This window comes from Pristis pectinata, chromosome 7, assembly GCF_009764475.1.
Source record: "Pristis pectinata isolate sPriPec2 chromosome 7, sPriPec2.1.pri, whole genome shotgun sequence".
Classification (NCBI taxonomy): domain Eukaryota; kingdom Metazoa; phylum Chordata; class Chondrichthyes; order Rhinopristiformes; family Pristidae; genus Pristis; species Pristis pectinata.
The window spans coordinates 22,366,734-22,389,748 of record NC_067411.1 but is presented as its reverse complement, the minus strand read 5'-3'; the positions used below and the strand labels follow the sequence as shown (position 1 = coordinate 22,389,748).

Here is a 23,015-nt window from a genome sequence, read left to right as displayed (position 1 = left end):
CAAGTGCTAGCGCAATTAACGCTTGGGCCGTAGACGTACGTTTATAAAGTGCCTTTCACTATCTCAAGCGTCCTACAGGCAATAATGTACTTATGAGGTGCAGTCACTATTGGAGGAAACGTGGTACTCAACCTGTAATAGCCTAGCCTTTGAATTTTGAGCGTGTTTTCGGGGCCGGCGATAAATTCATTACCGTGAATGGAAATAGAATTTTACAGCCGAAGAAGTGATTTTTGTCATCCAACGCTATGTCGTCCACTATAATCAAATGTCATGTTATCCCGTGAAAAGATCTTGGATTATAGTGACATAGAACATATCCAGGTTCAATCGTTGGCTTCAAGAGATGTAAACATTGGAGGAAATTACATACTTATTTCTAATAACTATAGAAAGCAACAAAATTAATTTTACCCTTAGATGCTGTTCCAGTGAATTTCAATGTAAAGTACATCTTTCGATTAGAGATATTTCAGCCTTATGGATCTGATATCGAGTTCAACCCTTTCAGATAATCGCCATTCCAAATCTCGGTACAGTATTTCATAGTAATTTCAAATAATGATTCTGCATTTTTACCTGTTCTTAGCTTTTACTTTGTGTTAGCATCTCTTTTGTCATCTAACTTCTTTCACCTGACCAAAGACTTCGTGTTTTGTTATTTCCTTCCCTCTAAGTTTTCTGTGCTCACAGAATTTAACTCTAACTATTCCCAAGTCTGATGTTAGGTCGTCGATATGAAACACCGATCGTTTTTCTCTCCATCAGGTGCTGCCTGGCCTAATGAATATTTTTAGTACATTGTTTTTATTTCAGATTTTCCTGTTGGAAATGTTTTTTGTATAAGGCAGTCTAATCAGTTCGCTCCAAACTATTTTTAAAAACTAATTTCGAACTGCTTTATCAAAGAAAAATAGCACTTTGACCTTAATGATTTTAACAGAGTTGCCACTTGCTGGTGGTATACAGTATTCTGTAACACGGGGTTAGTGTCTTCTTGAAGAACGCCAAGGATCCGATCAAAGGTGATGGGCTATCGTAAACCAGTGGTATTGGAAAGACGGAGTTTGCTCAACTCCTCGATCACTAGAATTTGCTTTAGAACATAGAACACTACAGCACAGTACAGGCCTTTCGGCCCACAATGTTGTGCCGCCATTTTATCCTGCTCTAAGATCTTTGCTGTTTCTTTCCTCTCATACTTCCCATTCTATTTAGCCAACACACTTTTCACATTCTGCCTCTGCTTTATTTTATGAACGTGCATTACTTATTACGTTATCAGTTGCTCCTGTGCGCTTGCCTGATTAATATTTTTAACCTCTCCCTTGTTCTGATCCTTCATTCGAAAAAGATTTCCTAAACAACTGATGCCTGACCAAGTATCCCAAGGATTTTCAGATTTAGTATCTACTGTATTTTTTTCTTTTGTAGGCTTTGGTAAAATATGAATTATCTGCATTGAATACAATTCAACTTTACATTCAATTTCAGCTTCGTAATGTGAAAGTATCAGTAGAAACAAGTATTGCTCAGCATTCTGATATGACTAGATTTCAAATGTATTTATGAGGGTTGGGAGTAGACCTTAAAAATAAAGTGTAGCTTCGGGATAAATGAGCCTCTGGGAATTAAATTAATTCTTGTAATCTGTGATGAATTTTAAATTGAATAAATACACAATTTTAGCTTAAATGCAGGATTTGGTCCAAAAAGCATGAATTATGTACTTCATTAAAATATCCAACAAATAAATTAAATGAGCCTATGGGAAACATGCAAACTACAATACATATAAAACTTGGCACTGAACAAATGAAAACAGGACAGCTATTCATTTATTGATTTTTATAACCATCGCCACATCTTTGCCACTTTTTATATAAAATGGCATTTCTGCATGAATATATCCAACTTTCATGTGACTCCAGGTTTTATACTGAAGGACAAAATAAAACATACAGTATTGTCATTTGTACTTCAGATTTACATTTTGAAATGGTTTAACCCATTATAATGGGACAAGTTCTTAAATATTAGTATTTATATTTACAAGGACACTAAATATTAATGGGGAAGGAGAAAAATATTTGCAAGAACATATATAGACTGGATTAAATGGAAATAAATAATTACACTACAATATCAACAAAATATTCAATCAAAAAACTTAGTTAATTTTGCACAGCGGATTTTTTCCAGTAAATTCTAATTGCCTCCCAATTTATATTCACCACTGACAAGAAAGCCAAGATACAATTCACATTTCATCACAATTTACATTTCATCACAATTTAAACTATCACCAAAAACTCACCTGAAAGATAACTCTACATAAAGACTGTTGAAAACAAATTGGAAATCACTTTGCACATCAGGACCAGATTTTGCTGACTACTGCACTCCCAGAATTCAGCCAATGAAACTGAAAACCCAGTCTACCTTGCATGCTGCATCAAACAAAAAGAGTCAAAAATTTAGTGACAGATTTTGGAAAGCCCAAAGGTATCAGTTTTCCCTGCTGCCGGGGAAAAAAAGGGGTGCTGTCCAGTCTTGCTGGGATATCAGAATTACATCTGGGAGATGGGGAAGGGGCTGAGCAGAAATGGGAGCCGTGGAAAAGAAAGCCTCTTGGGTCTGGTTCTGATCTGGCACAGAATCTCACACCCCATTAATTTCAAATGGGGACCACAGGACAAAAAGTGGGGAAGGCAAGTTACCTGTAAATAATTAGACATATTTTGTTATTTATGTTTTTAGATAATGATGTTTTAAATTTAAGAATTTTTAATGCATTTATTCAATTTCAATAGCTCAATGCCAGATACATTAAAAATTATTAAATTTACAGTGTTTTAATCAAGTCCAAACCCCAGCTTTATCAACTGTCAGGAACACTTAGGGGTAGAGCCTTATCACTGTGTCCACTTAGGGCTCGGTCCTCACTGGACTCTGAGATAGAGTCAGAGACACTGGCCTAGCTCATCCAGATCAGCCACATGTGGGCATAGGGAAGGGCCTGGGAATAGGTGGGTACTGCAGGTAGCAGGGAGACCAGGTCAGCAAGGTCTGGCCCATTACACCAGGAGGAGATCAAAAATGCAATGCTTTATATTCTGGTGGAAACCAGGCAGTGAAGGGATAGGAAAGGTACTTAATGTAAAGTATTACTTTACAAATTACGTTGGACTTCAATTTGCCCTTCACCATCAAAGGCGATAGCAGAACATCAGTGGATTGAATCTGTTTCTTCAAGTGGATTATTCTCCAGCTGCAAAACTATTTCTTTCAATTCAGGATCATTGGCCCAGTTCACTCCACTGGCAAGAATAACACCCTGCAAAAGTAAAAGTCAATATTCCTGATTAATTTTCAAAACATTAGAAAAAATGTTAATGATTAACAACATAATTCAGCAATTGTTCTACCTATTTTATGTTGCTTTTATTATTTGAGGTTGATGAAATATGTAAAAGAATACTACAGCCCCTTATTCCAACTACAGTTTTTAGTTTGTGTCAAGGTAATTGGATTCATCTGACATTGCAGAAGGTAGATGATCAAGTTGTGCTGGTTTGACAAGATACAATAATAAAAGAACAGAGGTGCTTCAGAGACACACAAGTTATGCAAATATTGTGTCATCTGCCATTTTCTTCCACCACATTCCTGGGCCATATCTTCCAGGTATTCGACCCCTTCCCTTTCTCATTGCTCTTTTGCTATATCAGTTGGTTAAAAAAGGGGTTATTGACATGAAACATCCTCCTTTCGTTATAGATGCTGCCCAAAATTAAATTTCCGCCATCTGCTGTTTGAAATATGGGATTTTCAGCAATTGCAGTACATTTTAATCCCCCATTCCCATACTTACTCCCATGGCACATCCAGAAGGCATTTAGGAGTTCTGTTGCTGTCCCAGGAACTGCCGTAAATCAAGAGGCCTGACTTCCACATTGGGATTGATTGGAGTTTAATTCAAATAAATTATTATCATTATGCTTTGTGGTAGCTGCGTATATGCAAAGCAGCAATTGTTTCCTATATAACTGTGACTGCAATTTAAATCAAAAGTTATTGTACCTGAAATGTTGCAAGATATTTTTGTGTGACTAATAGCAAGTTTTTCCTTTTACCTTCAATGGGGCTCCCTGGATATATACATTTGTGTGTATGTTTGCACGCTAAGAAGCCAGGACTAGACTCAGTTGTAATGTTCAAAGCAGTTGAACATCCTGCCAACACTTGGGTAGAAATTTATGTACAGTTGTCAGTCCACAAATTGCCCCGCTGACCCTCCATTATTTTAAGAGGAGAGGAAAAAAAAATCCCAGGATGACAACCATATAGTGGCAAAAACTGGACTGCAGTCCAAGATCACACGATTAACCATGAACATGACCAATGTTCTCAAAAGAGCTCATTTTACATGGAATTGTACATCAGAAGCAGTTGAGGTATTTAGCGAAGAAATTGGGAGCAGGGTGGTGGAGGAAAACAGCTTTGAAGTAAATATAATATGGTTTTGTATTTCAAAAATATACAATATTAGGTAAAAAATTTTATGTTTAACAACCTCTACCTGCAAAACCTTCTGAATTAATGTCACCATTTTAAAGTGTTCTTGCAAGTTCTTTTCTCCACGCCTTGGAAGTTCATTCTCTAATTGCTGTAGCAATTGTTGCTGCTTCTTCTTTTCAGCTCTCATGTCCTTTAATACACCTTGCATTTTTCGTTTCAACACTATAAAACAAAAAAAAATGCACAAGCTGTTATGGATTAAAGTTGTAATACAACTACTACTGGGTACTCTGCTACTATCTTTTACATTTATTTGTATTTCACTAGAGGCTTGAACTACCTCAAACTTGTTTGTACTTGTTTACCCAGTAATTATATCAGAACACATCAGACAATTAAAAATTTGCCACGCACATGTACAGGCCCTCCCCGGGTAATGAACAGGTTCAACTTTTATAGACATCCTCAAGTTAATTGTCTGCAAATTGGAAAATACACAAAAAGCGCTCAACATGGTCACAATACTTCCAAAGTATTGTAATGACTGGCATCAAAAGCATGTAAGACTGATAAGAAAAAACAATTACTGAAAGGAGAGGCGGGTGGTGGGGGAAGAGGGAGGAGGAAGACAAGGACAAACTAGGGATGGCATTTAAATGCTGGCTCGGCATGCAAAGCCCACAGTCCTTGAAAAATAAAACAAGAGTTCCAGTCACTAAAACATGGATCCTGCCACTGAGCCAATTTGCTATTCTCCCTTGGATCCCCTGCTTCTTTACTCTTTTGACCAACTATGTAGGGCCTTGCCAAAAGCCTTGCGGACCACATCAAGCACTGACCTCATTGATCCTCCTTGTACATCCTCAAAAAATTCAATTATTCAGTTATGATATTCCCTTCATAACTAATTCATCTGGAATGTCCTTTATTAATCCATGATTGTTAAATTAAAATTTATACTATCCTTCAGAATTGATTCCAGTAATTTGCCAACTATTGAGGTTAAACTGACTGATCTTGTTTATATGGTTTATTTGTTCCAGGGATGATTGAGAAATGGTCAGAGCCTCTACAATTTCCTCCAGTGCTTCTTACAACAGCTTGGGATATACTGCATCCAGGCCTAGTGATTTACGGAAGCAAAAGCCCTTAATACTTCCCCTTTTAAAATGTTTAAGCTGTCCAATATTCTCCAGACTTCCTCCTTAACCATAACATTAACACGAACCCCCTTTTTTGTAAAGACAGCTGCAAAGTTCATTTATAACCCTACCAAATCCTCTACCTCCACACATAGGTCCCTTCTTCAGCCCCTAATAGGTCCTCTTCTTTAGTTATCTTCTTGCTCCTTATGTATTTATAAAACATCTCGGGATTTTCTCTGATTTTATTGGTGACTATTTACTCCTGCCTTCTCTTTACTTTTCTAATCTCCCTTTTAAGTTTACCCCTACACATAATATTCTTTAAGGCTATCTGCAATAAAGTTCTCAGTATCTGACAAAATCTCTCTTTTCTGTGCTACCCTACCCTCTATTAACCTCATCATCCAGGAGGCTCTGGATTGCCAGTTCTTTCCTTTCTCCATGTGGAACCACATTTACCCAGAATCCCTTAAAGCTTCTTCTCGATTTGCCTCCCATTGCTCCAATTGATTTATGATCAAGTGGGTGGTTTCAATCTACTTTCGCTAAATCACTTGCCAGCCTGGTAGATAGACCTTAACCCAGTTTAGAATTTTTATTCCTATTTTATCTTTGTTCTTCTCTACAACTATGGTAAATCTAGCTGAATAATGATCACCATCACAAAACTGCTCTTCCACATGCCCAATTTCATTCCCTTGAACAGAATTACTCTGCCCCCCTTTTTTCTTGGTTGGATTTGCTATATACTAGGTAAATAAGTTCTTTTGAAAGCAATTTAGGATTTCTGTGCATTGTATACCTTTCATATAGATTGTACTTTCAATTAATATTTAGAAAATTAAAATCCTCCAATATTACTGCTGAAGTATTTTTGCACTTATGAGAAATCTGCTTGTCAATTTCCCCCACATTGTTTGGCGGTCCTTAATACATGCCCTTTCGTGTAATTTCTCCATTCTTGTTCTTCAGTTCAACCAGTTTATGTTCACTTGATGATCCTTCCAACATATTATCCACTCCCACAGCTATGATTTTTTTTGAACCAATATTGCACCTACACTAATCCCATTTACCACCCGAATGATCCATAGCCTCCTATGCCAATGGTGATACAAGTGCTCACCTAGATATTGCTAAAGTGTTGTGATAATACCTGCCTCTACTACCCTCCCTTCCCCCCACCTCAGGCAATGTGTTCCAGATTCCAACCACCCTCTGGGTGGAAAAAAACATCTTCCTTAGATCCCCTCCAGACCTTTTACCCTAAATCTCTGCCCACCAGCTCTACACAGAAAAGATTCCTTCTTTCAATCCAATCTATGCCCTTCATCATTTTGTAAATCTCTACTGGGTCTCCCCTCTGCCTCCTCAGCTCCAAAGAAAACAAACAGAGCTTATCCAGTCTCTTCTCATCATTGAAACATCCACTCCCAGGCAACATCCTGGTGAATTATCTCTCCACCCTCTCCAGTGTAATCACATCCTTCCTATAAAGTGGTGACCAGAACTGCCTGCAGTACTCCAGTTGTGGCCAAACCTATTTTTGAGCTCCTGCTTCTTAATCTCTTTCCAAACTCCTTAAAATCTGCCTGCAGGTCCTCTCCCTTTTAACCACATATGTCATTGGTACTGACATAGACCCATAACCTCTGGTTGTTCATGCCTTCCCTTCCAGTAATTTCTGCAGCCACTCAATGATCTTCTTGATCCTGGCACCAGGAATGCAACATACCATCTTGGAATCACATCTAACTGTAAAAGGCCCATTTGCTTCCTTAACCATAGAATTCTCTACAAATCATTGTTCTCTTATCTTTTCTTCTCCTTCCCTGAACAGCTAAGTCACCTAGTACGCTACATCCTTACCTGTGGCTGAGCTCTCCTGGTGAATCCTCCCTCTCTTCGATACTCAAAACTGAATACTGGTTAGAGAGCAAGATGTCCTCAGAGGTTTCCTGAACTACCTGTCTGCTTAGTTTTGTTTGTTTGACAATCACTTATTCCCTCTCTACCTGCACTTTAAGCTAGAGTGTGACCATCTCCCAAAACATGCCATCAATGAAATACAGACTCACAGATGGACTGTAGTGGTGTCAGCTGGTGCTCATGCTCATACCCCTAAGCTCAAGCTGCCCTAGCCGACAGCATTCCATGCATCTGTGGTTGTCTAGTATACTTGAAACATCCCCAAATTCCCATATGACACAAGATGTGCATGGCATGGGTCTGAGGTACCAGGCCATGCCTCTATTTATTAGATTAACTCACTGCATTGATAAGATGATGACCTAGAATACTCTTAGAATTATTGCTTTACTAACACCAATCAAAACTTTATATTTTTCATAAGTTTGCTCGTCAAAAGTGTGTTTAAACTCATGAACTCCATGTCTCCCATACTCCTTTTAAAATAACTGCCTGTCCCCCAACATCATTTTTAAATTCACTGCATCACTTTTAAACTCATATGGCCTTGGTCTCCCATACTGTTGTTAAATTCTGTCTCTCAAGCTTAGCGTTCTAACATACGAATGTTAAAAGAGAACAAAATCCATTATACATTTTGAAATTGGGTCCGAGTGGAATGTTGTACAATAGGTGGCCAAGGAATAAATTTATTACTAAAATAATATGCCAGTAGTGCATTCTATTGAATTGATTGTGAAACAAATATTGCATCAAAATGATAATTACATAGTCTCTGCTTTTGAACTTCAAACACTGCATTTTCCAAAGTGTGAACTTCCTATAACAAAAGAAAGAAATAATTATTGGATTTCCACAAGTTTTTAAAAGTGAGAATTCTAATAGTATAATTAACTATTTGATTAAAGAAATGAAGGAAAATATCAGCAGCATTAATATTTTATTTTAAATAAAATGGAGTTTATATCACTGTGGAGGAATGGAACTTTTAGTAGTGTACTAGCAGCAGACTCTCCCAGGCCAAGCACAGCAAAATGTGAAATTAATGCCATTTTGCCTCAACAATATCCTTAAGCCCCACTTTGGGAATAGCATTAATTAATCTGACAAAGCAAAATACTGCATATACCATAAATTCAAAATTAAAATCAGAATACTGCAAATTCTCAGCAGGTTAGGCAGCAGCTGGAAAGACAGAGGGAGAAAAACAGGGTTAAAATTTCAGGTTGATAACCTTTCATCAGAACGAGGAAAAATTAGAAATCAAATATATTTCTAGTTGTAGGGAAGGGAGAGGAGTGGAGTAACACAAAAAAAACGAGAATTGTTTGTAATACACTGGAGAACAAGTCAAAGTGGATGATAGATTTAGTAATCGTGCAAGCTGAGAGAGGTTGGTGAAGGCTTGTTGATTACAGATGATCTATCTCCAGATATACAAGTAGGAGGAAATGAATAAGGAGAGAGAAAAAAAGTTTTTATTACACATTTAAAAGTTAATGTCAGTAATGATTGTTAACTCTGAAATACACTAGTGATTAATTATATCCAACTTACCTTCTGGGTTGCTATAATCTCAGAACAAAGGTCTAAAGAGTGTTTGATTGTTTCCATTATCAACCTAAAAACAAGGAACAAGTCATTATAAAAATTAGACTTCAGTTGAACTTTGATCTTATTTAAAAGCCTACAATAGTTTGCATTTTTAGAATAATAACATTTCAAACGAAGACAGAAAATGCCTTAAATAGTCAGCACGTGAAGCAGCATCTGTGGAGAGAGAAAGATTAAACATTTCAGACCAATGAACCTTCAGCATAGGAAAATGAGAAAACACAAGCATGTTTTAAGTTGTAGAGAGATTGAGAGATAGAAAGAGGAGGGAATGTCTGTGATAGAATGGAAACCAAAGTTATCCAGGTAGTAATTACTTTCAGTGCTAGCAGTCAGAGAGAAAAGCCAAAAGAACATGCTGGAACCTTCAGGTACAGAGCACAACTGTTGCTGGAAATTTGGGGGAAAAAGGTGAGAATGCTGGAAATACCAACAGACTAGGCATATCTGGTGAGAGGGAAAAATATTTCAAGTTGTTTTTTTTTAAAATGGAAATTTTTATAAACCACCAAGCTAAGGAACTTTTAGAATGAGAGAATCGGTGGTAATGTAAAATTCAGAAAAGTAACAAAGTTATCAGTATCAGCACAATAAACTCCAGAAAGTTACTTGGATGTAATTTTACATCAGTAACAACAGATGGTTATTTTGTTGATATGTTGAAATGAAAAGAGAGGCTTTGAATTGCCAAGGCATAGAAGGCTAGGGACCAAGAGCTGGTAAACAGTATTCGTGTAGATGGGTACAATGGTGGGCATGGACATGGCAGGCCAAAGGGCCTGTTTCCATGCTGTATGACTCAATAATAAGGCCTTTTCATTAATCAAAATGTAAGGTTGCTTGGTCTTCCCATTCTCCTCCTTCATAGGCAAAAGTAGACAGATTCTTGATGACCAAGGGTTTGAAAGGGAATGCAGAATTGAGGTTACACTCGCATCAGCCATAATCTTATTAAATAGCAGAGCAGGTTTTAGTAGCCAAGTGATTTATACCTGCTCCTGATTCATACAGTTGAATGTTTACAAAACAAGAATGCTGAAGTCTAAATTTGAATCAAGTAGCAATCAAAGTAGCTGAATTTAAAAATCTACTTTGTCTTTAATCTTGATGCACTTGAACGAAGTCAACACAGCACTTACTAAACCGAGCACTGGAAATACTTACTTCCCTTCTTTATCATTCATTTGTGCTGCTTCTCGTAGAGCATGTGTGTACTGAAGCCTGCAAAATAGCAGAAGAGTCAAGCATCTTTGTGTTTCTTCATTCTGGGAGCTTAAAAAACAACCTCAAAGCTGCAAAACTTGTAGTCTGCTCCTAGGTTTGGTTAGCCAGATGGTAAATGACTGATTGTCATCAAGATGATTTTACTGCCCTTTGCAGTTGCTTTACAGAGAGATCTATCTAATGACATATATATAACATGCAACTCACAGATGGGCCACTGCCTTAATTTGCCTGGAATTTTCAATGAGAGTGCATTGATATTGGAATAGGACCCCTACTTAGTCTGCAACCTAGTGGAGAAATATACCAAAGTACATATTTCATTCAGTTCGCATGCATCACCCATAAAATGTTTTCCAACTTTGCCAAATGGTAAGCAGCACATTAGTGAAATGGGGATTTGACATAGCATATACCCATCAAGTTTCCACCCATTCTAGACACAAAAAAAAGTCTTTCAATGCTGTATAGGTAAAGAAATGGTACATAGTGGACTAGGATCCAGAAAGTTTGAATCCTACCACAGAAACTGAGGAACTTCAATAATGTCTAGAATGAAAAGTATCAGAAATGGCAATTATGAAACTACTGTTTTGTGATAGAAATCCATCTAATACACTAAGTAACTTCAGGGAAAGAAATCTGCTATGCTTACCCAGTCTGGTCTAAATGTAACTCTAGTCCCACTAATGTTAACTGTTAATTGCTCTCAGAAATGGTCCAGCCAGTTGACTCAGGGGCCATTTAGAGATTAACAATAAATTTCTACCTTGCCAGCAACACTTGTGTCTCGTGAACACGCAGATTTTAAAAAAAAGTCAAATTTTTCCTCTCAAAATACCAAGTGTCCATCACAGCGCAGATTTATCTGTCTAGTTAGGATTTTATTTTTTTTAAATTCTTCAAACTTATACATTATCCCCACATGGAACTAGATTACTATTCCTTCAACAAAGTTAAACCAAAGTTCTGCAAGTCCCAAATGAACAGCAATAGCTTCATCACTATAGTAATCCAAAGAGATGACTGCCATTGTCAACTTCTCAGGGGAAGTAATACTGGCCTTCTATATATTAAAAATGTAAATAAAATAAAACAACATTTGGAGCCAAAACACAATAATGTGACCTAGATTTTTTCATACCTATGTAGGGCCATGTTTTTCTGCTGGAAAGAGACTGAAGCATCTTCTAATTCCCTTTCAATTACTTGAATTCTGTCAAAGACATAGAAGAAAGTAATCAGTTCTTAATTAACTGATAGATTATGTTACATTTCCTTATGGTTCCTCATACTGAAAATAATATTGTAATAAGAGAACTGAAAGATAATCCATCTTTTAGTTCACAGTAGAACAATAAACTGAATAAACGTACGTTTCTTTCAGGTTATCTTCTGACACAGCCTCTGTATTGGTTTCAACACCTGCTTAAAAAAAAATACAAATACTCATTAAACTTGGTCCAAAAAAAAACTTTTGGTTACTTGCTTAATCTTGATGGTTGAGTTTTGGTGGCCACTTAATCAACTGAGAAATGAAGGTCTTTGGAGTAGCAGGGGAGTGAAACACAGCACTCAGTATATTCTACAGAATAACATCTCCCATTAATCAGCTGTTCAATTCCACTTTTTTGCTTTCGGCTCAGACCCTCAATAGTACTAGAAATTATTTTAAATGTTTCTAGTTATTAAATTCACAATGAAGTGAAATGTTTTCTACAAATATCTTTTTTACTCCTCAAAAAATCAAGAGGAATATACAACATGTCACTCACAAACACAGAGGAAGATCTAACGCACCCATGTCTAATTATGCACAGGATACCAGCCACTTAATTGAAGCATGCAGCAAGAAATAAAGCAGCCTAGTCATAGTGAATTACTTTTAAAAAGCTGCTGGAAGAGGAACATGGTAGTCTCAAAAAAAGAGGCCAAGCAGACAGTTCCCTCCCCACTTTCAGGTATGTGACATCATAAGAATGGGGCAGAAATGGTGGCTTCTGTGTGAATTTTCCTTCCCTCTACTTAACATGGGACGTCATCAATGAGGCTTTAGCATTTGTCCAAAAGATATCCTGGGGTATCCAGATAAACATGTTGGATGTTTAATAAAAGGGGAGGATACAGAGGAGATAGTGTTTAATGAACATTTTAAACAAGGAAGACGGAAAGGAACAAAAGAGGAGGGAGAGAAATCCAGCATATAGGAGGAGGCGAGCAAAAAAAAATATTCCAGAGTGTAGTTTGAGGAAATCAGAGTGTTGTTGATGTTGGAGGGAAAGAGGATGTTAGAAAGAGCAAATGCAAAAGGTTACATAAAATGGAAACTAACAACTTTAGTGGGTGATTTTGGAGGACAAGGCACAAAATGCCATGTCCCCCATATGCAAAAATATAGTAGGTGAAAGCAGACTTTTGGATGAACTTAACTTTTATAGAGCATTAAATCTGAAACGTGAAAAAGCATATTTCATGATACCAGAGTATGTCTAAGCCAATGAGGTACTTTCAAAGTAGAGCAGAGTAATTGTTGTAACACAGAGGAGATCAGGCATTTTGTTGAACATCTCACCTGAAATGCAGTACCCCAGACAACATGACAGTGGATTATGGGACTGCAGTGGACTTTGCACCCAAATCTCCTGAATGGACCTTTAACTTGTAGGCCGTATCTCAAATAGCAATGAGTCGGAGTACAGGAAGGAGATAGAGAGCTTAGTGGAATGGTGTCATGACAACAACCTTTCCCTCAATGTCAACAAAAGAGCTGGTCATTGACTTCAGGAAAGGGGGTGGTGTACATGCACCTGTCTACATCAATGGTGCTGAGGTCGAGAGGGTTGAGAGCTTCAAATTCCTGGGAGTGAACATCACCAACAGCCTGTCCTGGTCAAGTCACATAGATGCCATGGCCAAGAAAGCTCATCAGCGCCTCTACTTCCTCAGGAGGCTAAAGGAATTTGATTTGTCCCCTTTGGCTCTCACCAGCTTTTACCAATGCAGCATAGAAAGCATCCTATCTGGATGTATTGCGGCTTGGTACAGCAACTGCTCTACCCAGGACCGCAAGAAACTGCAGAGAGTTGTGGACACAGCCCAGCGCATCATGGACACCAGCCTCCCCTCCTTGGACTCTGTCTTTACCTCTTGTTGTCTTGGTGAAGCAGCCAGCATAATCAAAGACCCCACCCACCTGGGACATTCTTTCTTCCCTCCTCTTCCATCGGGTAGAAGATACAGGTGCCTGAGGGCACAGACCACCAGACTTAAGGACAGCTTCTACCCCACTGTGATAAGACTATTGAATGGTTCCTTTATACAATGAGATGGACTATGACCTCACGATCTACCTTGTTGTGACCTTACACCTTATTGCACTGAATTTTCTCTGTAGCTGTGAAACTTCACTCCGCACTGTTATTGTTTTTATCTGTACTATATCAATGCACTTTGTACTAACTCAATGTAACTGCACTGTGTATTGAATTGACCTGTACGATCGGTTTGTAAGACAAGCTTTTCATTGTACCTCGGTACAAGTGACGATAATAAACCAATACCAATACCAACCCATCATCAGACTCAGAGAGCTACCACTCAACCAAGGCTAGATGCCTGATGAAATTTAAGGGACAAGTTTTTCCACATAGAGAATGATGGGTATATGGAACAAGCTGCCAGAGGAGGTGGTAGAGGCAGGAACAATTACAACATCTATAAAAAAAAATTTTGGACAGGTACATGGATAGGAAAAATTTAGGATATGGGCCAAACACGGGCAAATGAGATTAGCTTAGATAGGCATCTTGGCATGGACGAGTTGGGCTGAAGGACCTGTTTCCATGCTGTATAACTCTATGAACTTAACTACCTACAGAAGACGAGGCACTTATCACGTCACCTATCTTGGGACAAAAATAAATTCCATTATATGCAACATAACAGAACTTTGGGAAGGACCAGCTGCAGCTTGGCAGCAACCAGAAGGGCAAGGGAAGGAAGCAAGTGCAGAAGCAATCACTACTCTCATAACTCAACATTATAATGTGAGGACTAAAAAGATATTTGCTTTGAACATCCACACAAAAACTTTACAATGGAAGTCACTAGGTGGTAATAATGAATGCAAATCCTCACAGGACAGTAACCACCTCAGCTAAGGGGATTGAGATCAATTATTAGAGTCAATTGTTACCCATGCTGACATTGGTCAAGATGCTTAGACCATGAGCTGAAACTGCAGTGTTTCACACATAAAGGAGAACTTCCACTAATGGTGACACATGAGGAACATGCAAAAGAAAAGAAAAAAAATGCAATAATATAACATCATTCAAGACTCTGGGACATCTTAAAGTGTTTTGCAGACGATGAAACACTGTGGAAATCTAGTCCTCCTTACAAAATTGAAAACATGGCAGACAATTTGCACACTGTAAGTTCACACAAACAACGACGGGATAATGACTAAATAATCTGTTGCAGTAATACTAATGGAGATAAATACTGGTTAGGCCACCAAAAATATCTCCACTGTTTTCCTTCAAAATGGTGCTATGGAATTTTTTTTTATGTCCAGTCAAAAGCATATATGGAATCTGTTTACTGTTTCACCTTAAGGACAGTACCACCCACAATGCAGTACTCCTTCAATCCTGCATTAAAATGCTTTGTGCTAGATTCCTGATCCAAGTCTTGAAGAATGTTACATTCAGTTCTCCAAATCATAATATCAAACATGCTTCAAACAAATTAAATCTACATATGAACATTATTCTACTATAAACATGTTCAATGAAGAAATAATGACTGCACAGTTCATAACTCACATAGCTGGGATGGAAAACCAAAATGATTTAAAACATAATTCAAAACATCTTACAAGCTTTCACACCAGTCTCTAGTTCCACTGTTTGTTGGGTTACTTGATCCTTTAACCTATAAAGAAAATATACAGGAAACATAAAACAGTTGTTATTTTTGCATCCAGCAGGAGAAGTAAATAAAAAATACAAGTATTGCCTTTGGTTCAGATCTTCAGGACTGAAGCTGGCATTGAACTTTACAGTAACATCAATTCTATACATATATGGGATTGCCTTGCAGCATGCAATTTTGATGAGCTTTAATATTCAGCCTAACACAATATGTTTTTACTTTCCTACATCATTGCCAAATTTAAGAAGTTAAGAGATATTGGTATTTCCATGGCCAATTTTGATTTTCCATTTGCAATCTTTTCTGAACTGTTGACCTTTCTCCAGATTCAGTTATATTGTGCCTTCCTCTCAGCTTCCACTCCACTAATTGAAACAGAGACTATAGCTAGCATGCCCTGTGCAGTGAAATTCTCTTCTTAAACCATTCCATGCTTGTGAAATCTCTCCTCATCCTCCAAAGTTATGGCAAAATTCACTTCAACAGTGCACTGGTCTAAAGATTTTCAAAAGCCCTGTTTAATTCACAATGTTCTTGTGAAACTCAGTTGGAATTATTTACTGTCATAAAATACTATAATCATTTTCTGGGATGGGAGCATAAAAAAAAGGGGAAGTCTTAAGAGACTACTTCAGAAAAGTACACATCATTCATGTTTCAGTGGTATCTTCAGACTGCCATAGATTGTGAATTGAACATGGGCCAAGCATGTTTGTAAGAAAGACCAAGACTTCAATTAATAACAAGAACTCTGAAACATAATAAAACAATACAAAACAAACCACGTCTGACCAAAAATCAAAATAAGAAATTTCATGTGTGAAAGATGAACCAACATTTAAAGATAGATAATTAATACATTTAAAAAATCTCACTATTTATAAAGTAAGCCATGGTGAAACATAATTAGTAGCAAGGAATAAACATTTTGTTCCAGATAAACATATTTATATTAAGGGGACAGATTATCTCATTATCTCACGAAACATGTGCTTATTTGTTTCCCTCTCTCTCTTGCATTAGGTGTTAATCAACCCTTGTGTGAAGACTCGACAAATGATAAAAATACTCACAATTTGCCACAATAGAAGTCAGCAAGATGCAATTAATTTTCTGGCACATAAAATTCCTGTCTTGTGGATTATTAGTCTAACAGAAAAATTTAAAGGAATTGATTTAACACAGTGAAGTTTTGCTCTATATTTTTTGTGGCAATGGACTCCCACTGCATTGACACGTGTCATGCATCTCCTAGTTATTTTTAACCTTATTGCAGATTTACATTAATATATTGGAAGACAGCTTGAGTGAATATTTGGTTAAAGTCAGCATAATGTTATATCCAACATACAACAATCACTCAGAGCAACAGTCATTTGAACATATCTTTTGTAAACTATGTGTCTACATATCTGAATAGTTAGCAATAGATATGTAGATAGATGCACAAACAAAATTGTTCAGAATGCTTCCAAGGAAATTGCAAATTGATACTATAAAATAAGCTATTTGCAAAACAGAATACTGTCTCCATCAATAGAAATTCAGCAATCAGAAAAAAGAATTTCAACTGGCAGGGAAATTGGTACACAAAGGATACAACATTAAGACAATTGTCAAAAGAATTAGAGGGGATAATTTTTTTTAAACAATGAAACTGATTTTGATTATCAGGAATTCAAACTTGAAGGAGTGTTGAGTTTCAAGAGGAATATTCAAAAGGCAACTTGAAATGGAGAAATTTGCAGAGTCACGAGAAAAGATCAAGGGAATGGGACTAACTGGATAATCATTTCGGAGAATCACGAAGACCTTCTGCACTTTATATTTCTATTAGGAGAAATCAATAAAAATTTATCCAAACCATTTAATTTGAAAGCCACAGTTAGTGAAAAATGTTTTATTCAAGCTGAAAAATTAAGACTTCAAGGTATTCATAATTAATATTCCAAACATTAATATTTTTGCTGTGATAGGATATTGAAAATCTACTGTACTTCCCTTAATACACAGCCATTACTCACCACATGAGATGCAGAATAGAGTCCGTTACAGCAGCATTTTCTTGACCAACAGCTGGTGTTACGTGGAAATTATCAAGTGCCAACTGTCCCAGCTTCATACAGGAATTGCCAAGCTCCTGAAGAATGGATCTTTCAGTTCTATAAATACTAAAGGACAGGTAGGCTATTACACAATGGAAAATAGTGTGAACATACAAGTGTTAAACTGTGCACTGACTTATACAAATTAGGAACAGGAATAAGCCATGGAGGCTGTAAGGTGGAGTGGTACATCAGAATCATAAATCACATCCTTAAGAAGTCGTACAAAATGAATTAATGAACCCAAAAAGAGCATTATGCGCATCCCAAGGTCCAAAACAACAGTATAATAATGACCAGATAATGTTTTAATTGAGGAATAAATATTAGCTAGCACACATCTATTTATGTAGCACTTTTAATGGAGCAAATATGTGCCAAGGTAATTCACATTAGCACTATCAAATAAATTATTGATGTCAAGGCATGCAAAAGATAATGGGGCAGTTGAGCAAGAGCATGATTAGACGAATGGATTTTAAGGGGCAAGGTGGAGGGATTCAGGGAGGGAATTCCACAGCTTTATGTCCTTGCAACTGAGGGTATGGTGATTTAAATGAACAATTAAATTATGTTCAAAAAGCCACAATTGATGGAGCCTAGAAATTTCAGTTACACAGCTGGAAGGGATTACAAAGATGGACAGAGGCGACTTTTAAAAATAACAGGAGAATTTAAAATCAAGATATTGTTCAACTGGAAACCAACAAGATGACCAAACTGAATTAGGGAGAATTAGGATGAGGGCATCAGAATTAATAGATAGTAGAAATAGGGAGCAAGGCCAGGAGTACATTGGAATAGTCAAGATTAGAGATAAAGGATGAGGATTTCAGCAGTAGATAAGCTGTGGCAGAGGCAGATTCAGGCAATGTTACAGAGGTGGAAATAGACAGTCTTAGTAATGGCCTGGATGTGAAATCCAAAACTTAGCTCATAGATCAAATGTCACACCAAAGCGGTGAACAACCTGGTTGGTAGAGGGATGGAATCAGCAGTATGGAAACAGAAATTGAATGGACATCACAGGTAATGTAAGAGAGGTGATGGCTGTACATGGATATTCCTTCTAGAGAAGGAGGTAGTACTGAACTTAATCTTAGGAAATGAAGCCAATCAAGTAGTGAACTGTGGGTGAGCATTTTGGGGATAATGATCATAACACTGTTTACTGTCAAGGTAGTTATGGAAAGGGATAAGGGTGATCCAGAATTGCTGGGGGGTGGGGGAGGTGGGGGAGGCGGGGGGAATGACTAATTTCAATATCATAAGCAGAACCTGGCAAAAGTAGATTAGGAGCAGCTACTCAGAAGGTAAATCTACACCTGACAAATAGGGGTCTCTTAAAAGTGAAATGTGAGAGTTCAGGCTGCATGAGTGAAAGGTAGGGAAGGCAAGGGATAGAGGATTTGATAAAGTGGAAAAAAAAGGAAGCAGATGGCAGGAATAAATGTTGAAAAATGGTGAGGCCCTTCAGGAGTATAGAATGTGTAGGGGAATACTTAAAAAATAAATTAGGACAAAGCAGGGCCACAAAATATCACTGACAGATAAGATTAAGAAAATTCCCAAAGCATTTTATATTAAGAAGACAGTAAGCAGAGTCCCTATTAGGGACCAGAAAGGCAATCTGTGCATGGAGCCATATTGATGAGGCCTTAAATGAATACTTCTCATCTGTATTCAGAGGAGAAAGGCATTATAGTTGTAGATTTCAGAGAGAGGGGCAGGGATATTCTGGATGATGTTGACATTAAAAAAGGACAATGTATTAGATGCCTTACTGTGCATCAAGGTAGATAAATCCCCAGGCCGTATGACATGTATTCCAGGCTGCAATGGGAGGAGATTGCTAGGGCTGTGATAGAGATTTTCAAATCTTCACTGGACATGGGTGACAGCTAGAGGATAGCAAATACATTACCTTTATTCAAGGCAGTCCGCAGGGACAAGTCAGGTAATTACAGGCCTGAGAGTCTGAGAAACAGGATTAATCTATACTTGAAAAGGCAGGGGTTGATCAGGATAGACAGCACAGTTTTGTCAGTGGGAGATCCTGCCTGATTAATTTGATTGAGTTTTTTCTGAATGGGTAACTAAATATATTGATGAGGGCAATGTGGTTAACATACTCTACATAGACATCAGTAAGACCTTAGACAAGATCTCACATGGAAGGCTGAGTCCAAAAAATTAGAGCCCATGGAATCCAAGGCAATTTGACAAATTGGATCCTAATCAACTTGGTAACTGCAGACAAATGATGAGGTTGGAGGGTTGCTTTAATGATTGGAAGCCTGCAATTAGTGGTGTACCACAGGGACCATTTGGATACCACATTTGAATACAAATGTAGTAGGTATATTTAAGTCTGCAGATGACACGAAAATTAGTGATGTTGTGGATAGCGAGAAGCTTGTCCAAGGATACAGCAGGATATAGATCAGATGGAAAGCTGGGCAGAGCACTTCTAGGTGGAATTTAATCCCAACAAGTGCAAGGTGAAGCATTTTCAGAAGTCAAATAGGAGCCAGACATGTACAGTAAATTGTAGGACACTGAAGAATTAGGAGATCAAGTCCATAGTTTCCTTAAAGTGGCAAGACAGGTCGATAGAGTGGTGAAGAAGGCATATGGCATGCTTGCCTTCATAGGTTAGGTCCAAGAATATAAGAGTTGGGAATTTATGCTGCAACTTTACAAAACACTGGTTAGACAGCACCGGGAGTATTGTGTGCAGTTCTGGTCACCACACTATATGAAGGATGTGATTTTGCTGCAGAGATTGCAGAGGAGATTCACCAGGACCTTGCCTGGATTGGAAGACTTGAGTTATGTGGAGAGATTGGATAGTTTGTGCTAGTTTTCCCGGAAGCAAAGGAGGCTGTGAGGTGACTTGATAGAAGTGTATAAGAATACATGCGGCATAAATAGAGTAGAAAGTCAAAATCTTTCCCCCACTCCCCAATGTACAGGTATCAAAAACAAGAGTGCATATGTTTGAGATGAGAGAAAGGTGGAATTGAAGATGAAGGTTTTATTTTAAAAACAGAGTGGTTGAGATCTGGAATGCACTGCCAGAGGAAATGGTAGAATCAGATGCAAATATTACGTTTAAGAAGCTTTTAGACAAACACTTAACTAGGCAGAGCATTGAAGGATACACTTCTAATGTGGGCAACTAGGATTAGTGTAGATGGGCAAAAAGGCCAGCAGGGATATGGTAGGCTGAAGTGCCTTTTTCACTGCTGTAGGACTCTATGATTCATGCTGGGACCCTTACTGTTTGATAAGCACATTACTGATTTGGATATGAATATAGTCAGTTTGCAGAGGACATGAAAATTGGTGATCTTGCCTATAGTGATGAGGACAGTCTTAGGCTACAGGATGATATCGATCAGCTAGAAAGTTGGACAGATCAATGACAGGTGTCATTCGATCTTGATTAGTGCAAGGTGGTGCATTTTGGGAGGTCTAAAAAGGGTAGGACATACACCATAAATTATAGCACACAAGAGAGCATCGAGGGGCAGAGGCACAGTTCCATAGATCCCTAAAAGTAGATAAGCAGGTGAAGAAAGAGTGCAGGGAATGGAATACAAAGGTATGGAGGTCACAGTACAACCTTATAAAACCTTGGTTAGGCCACTGCTGGGGTATTGTGTGTGCAGTCCTGGTCATCACACGAAAGAAAATGTGATTGCACAGGACACGGTGCAGAGGAGATTCGACAGGATGTTGCCTAGATGGAGTACTTTGAGTATGAGGAAAGACTGGGTTTGTTTTCCTTGGAATGAAGAAAGTGGAGGAGGGGACCAGATGGAGGCATACAAAATTATGAGGGGCATTGATAGGATGGATAGTGAGAAAGCTTTCCCATACTGGAGACATCCAAAACCAGAAGGCATATATTTAAGGTGAGGAGCAAGAGGGTTGAAGGGGATCTGAGGAAAAATGTTTTCACCCAGAGGGTGGTTGCAATGTTGAATGCCCTTTCTGAGGTGGTGAGGACAGGGACTCCCACAACATTTAAGTAGTATTTGGATGAGCACTTGAATCACCAAGGTACAGAAGATTAATGAACCAAGTGCTGGTAAATCAGATTAGAATAGATCTGCAGATGCTGCCTAACCTGCTGAGTTCCTCCAGCAGTTTGTTTTTTTTTTACTCCAGATTACATAGTCTGCAGTTTCTTGCTTCTCTAGTATAAACAGACACTTAATAGCCAGCAGGGGTTTGGTGGGCCAAATGGCCTGTTTCTGTGCTATATGACTCTAAGGAGATCAATACTGTACAAATTACTCCAGGTGTGGTCACACCAAAGCCCTATGTAACTGAAGCATGGCCTCCATATGTTTATATTCAATTCCTTCACAATAAACGTTAATATTGTTAGCTTTCCTAATTCCTTGCTCTATCTACATACAAAAGCTTTGTGCAAATCATGCACAAGGACACAATTACGTTTTGCATACGATCTGCAATATATCATTTAACCAACATGTTTCCTATTTATTTTTCCTGCCAAAAGGACAATTTTACATTTTCCTACATTATACACGATTTGCCACATCTTTGCAGATTCGCTTAACCTTTCTATATTATTTCATAACCTCCTTATTTACACCACACCTTGGCACAAAGTAAAAGGTCGTCGGTAAATTCGGCAACCAAACAGTTGGTGGGTCTCGTGGACAGAAGGGAGATCGGACAAAACAAAGGGGAGAAAATTACGAGATTGGGAATAGAACTGCAACTGGGAATAACACAAAAAGGTCTGGCCTGATGGACAAATGGAAGAGAGAAAAACAGCAGAAACAGCAAAACGGATGATCTCAATCTCAAAATGGCACCAAGGGATCCCTTGCATCCACCCAAGAACACACACTGTTTAACAGCTCATCAGAAAGACTGCACCTGCAGCTCTCTGATCATACCGCGGTGGACGGGCAGCCCATATCTCGTACCCAGTCTCTGACTTGGGATATGCAACATTTTGATTTAAAGGTGAAAGGGTTAACAGCAGAGCCACAACTAAACAGGCTGGTCACCAGCTGATTCTGTCCAGCTTGTCAAACGACCAACAGGCATCACAGATGAAAAACACTGTGATGAAGAAGGGTCCTGACCCGAAGCGTTGACCGCCTGCTTTCCTCCACGGATTCTTCTAGCATCATAGCGTTTTTCACCTAGATTCCAGCATCTGCAGTCCTTTATTTCTCTAACAGGCATCACCGTCTCATCTCTGCGGCGTCTACCGTTCAAATAATCCCTCCCTCCGCCAGAGCTCAAACACTACCCATTCTGAGCGCAGGCCGGCAATCCAATGGCCCCAAAGAGACCATGACTTTACTGGCACCCACTGCCGAATGAACACGGACACAACCTCTAATTACAGCTGCCGCTCACTCCCTTACTCCATACTCCGCGCCGCTCCTTCTCCAGAATCCATCCCCACCGCCGGCACCGTCTCCATCGCGCCGATTCTTCTGGGCGCCAGTTCCACACGCTTATTGGTCGAGCTGGAGCGCTAAGG

The 23,015-nt window shown here is 38.4% G+C and overlaps 1 protein-coding gene across 2 annotated transcripts; it reads right to left on the bottom strand.

Moving 5' to 3' along the window:
- Nucleotides 1-1,833: 1,833 nt before the first annotated feature.
- cenph (centromere protein H) lies at nt 1,834-22,979 on the bottom strand. 2 transcript variants are annotated; one of them, XM_052020471.1, is made up of 10 exons: nt 22,897-22,979; nt 17,396-17,542; nt 15,316-15,371; nt 11,810-11,861; nt 11,578-11,649; nt 10,374-10,430; nt 9,153-9,216; nt 8,364-8,415; nt 4,583-4,743; nt 1,834-3,337 (listed from the first exon to the last, which is right to left on the bottom strand). In XM_052020471.1, the coding sequence occupies exons 1-10, from the start codon at nt 22,953-22,955 to the stop codon at nt 3,230-3,232; spliced, it is 828 nt and encodes a 275-aa protein (XP_051876431.1). In that variant the 5' UTR covers nt 22,956-22,979; the 3' UTR covers nt 1,834-3,229. The 2 variants fall into 2 exon arrangements, with proteins under 2 accessions (XP_051876431.1, XP_051876433.1); XM_052020473.1 differs by having other exon boundaries at nt 11,810-11,858.
- Between the last annotated feature and the right edge of the window lie 36 nt (nt 22,980-23,015).

Excerpts from the sequence above, each read along its gene's own strand:
- cenph (XM_052020471.1), bottom strand. The coding sequence starts at position 22,955 with ATGGAGACGGTGCCGGCGGTGGGGATGGATTCTGGAGAAGGAGCGGCG. Across the intron at positions 9,217-10,373 it reads ATGAATGATAAAGAAGGGAA|GTTGATAATGGAAACAATCA; the intron begins GTAAGTATTTCC and ends CCTTGTTTTTAG. Across the intron at positions 4,744-8,363 it reads AGTTCAAAAGCAGAGACTAT|TGTTGAAACGAAAAATGCAA; the intron begins GTAATTATCATT and ends TTTGTTTTATAG.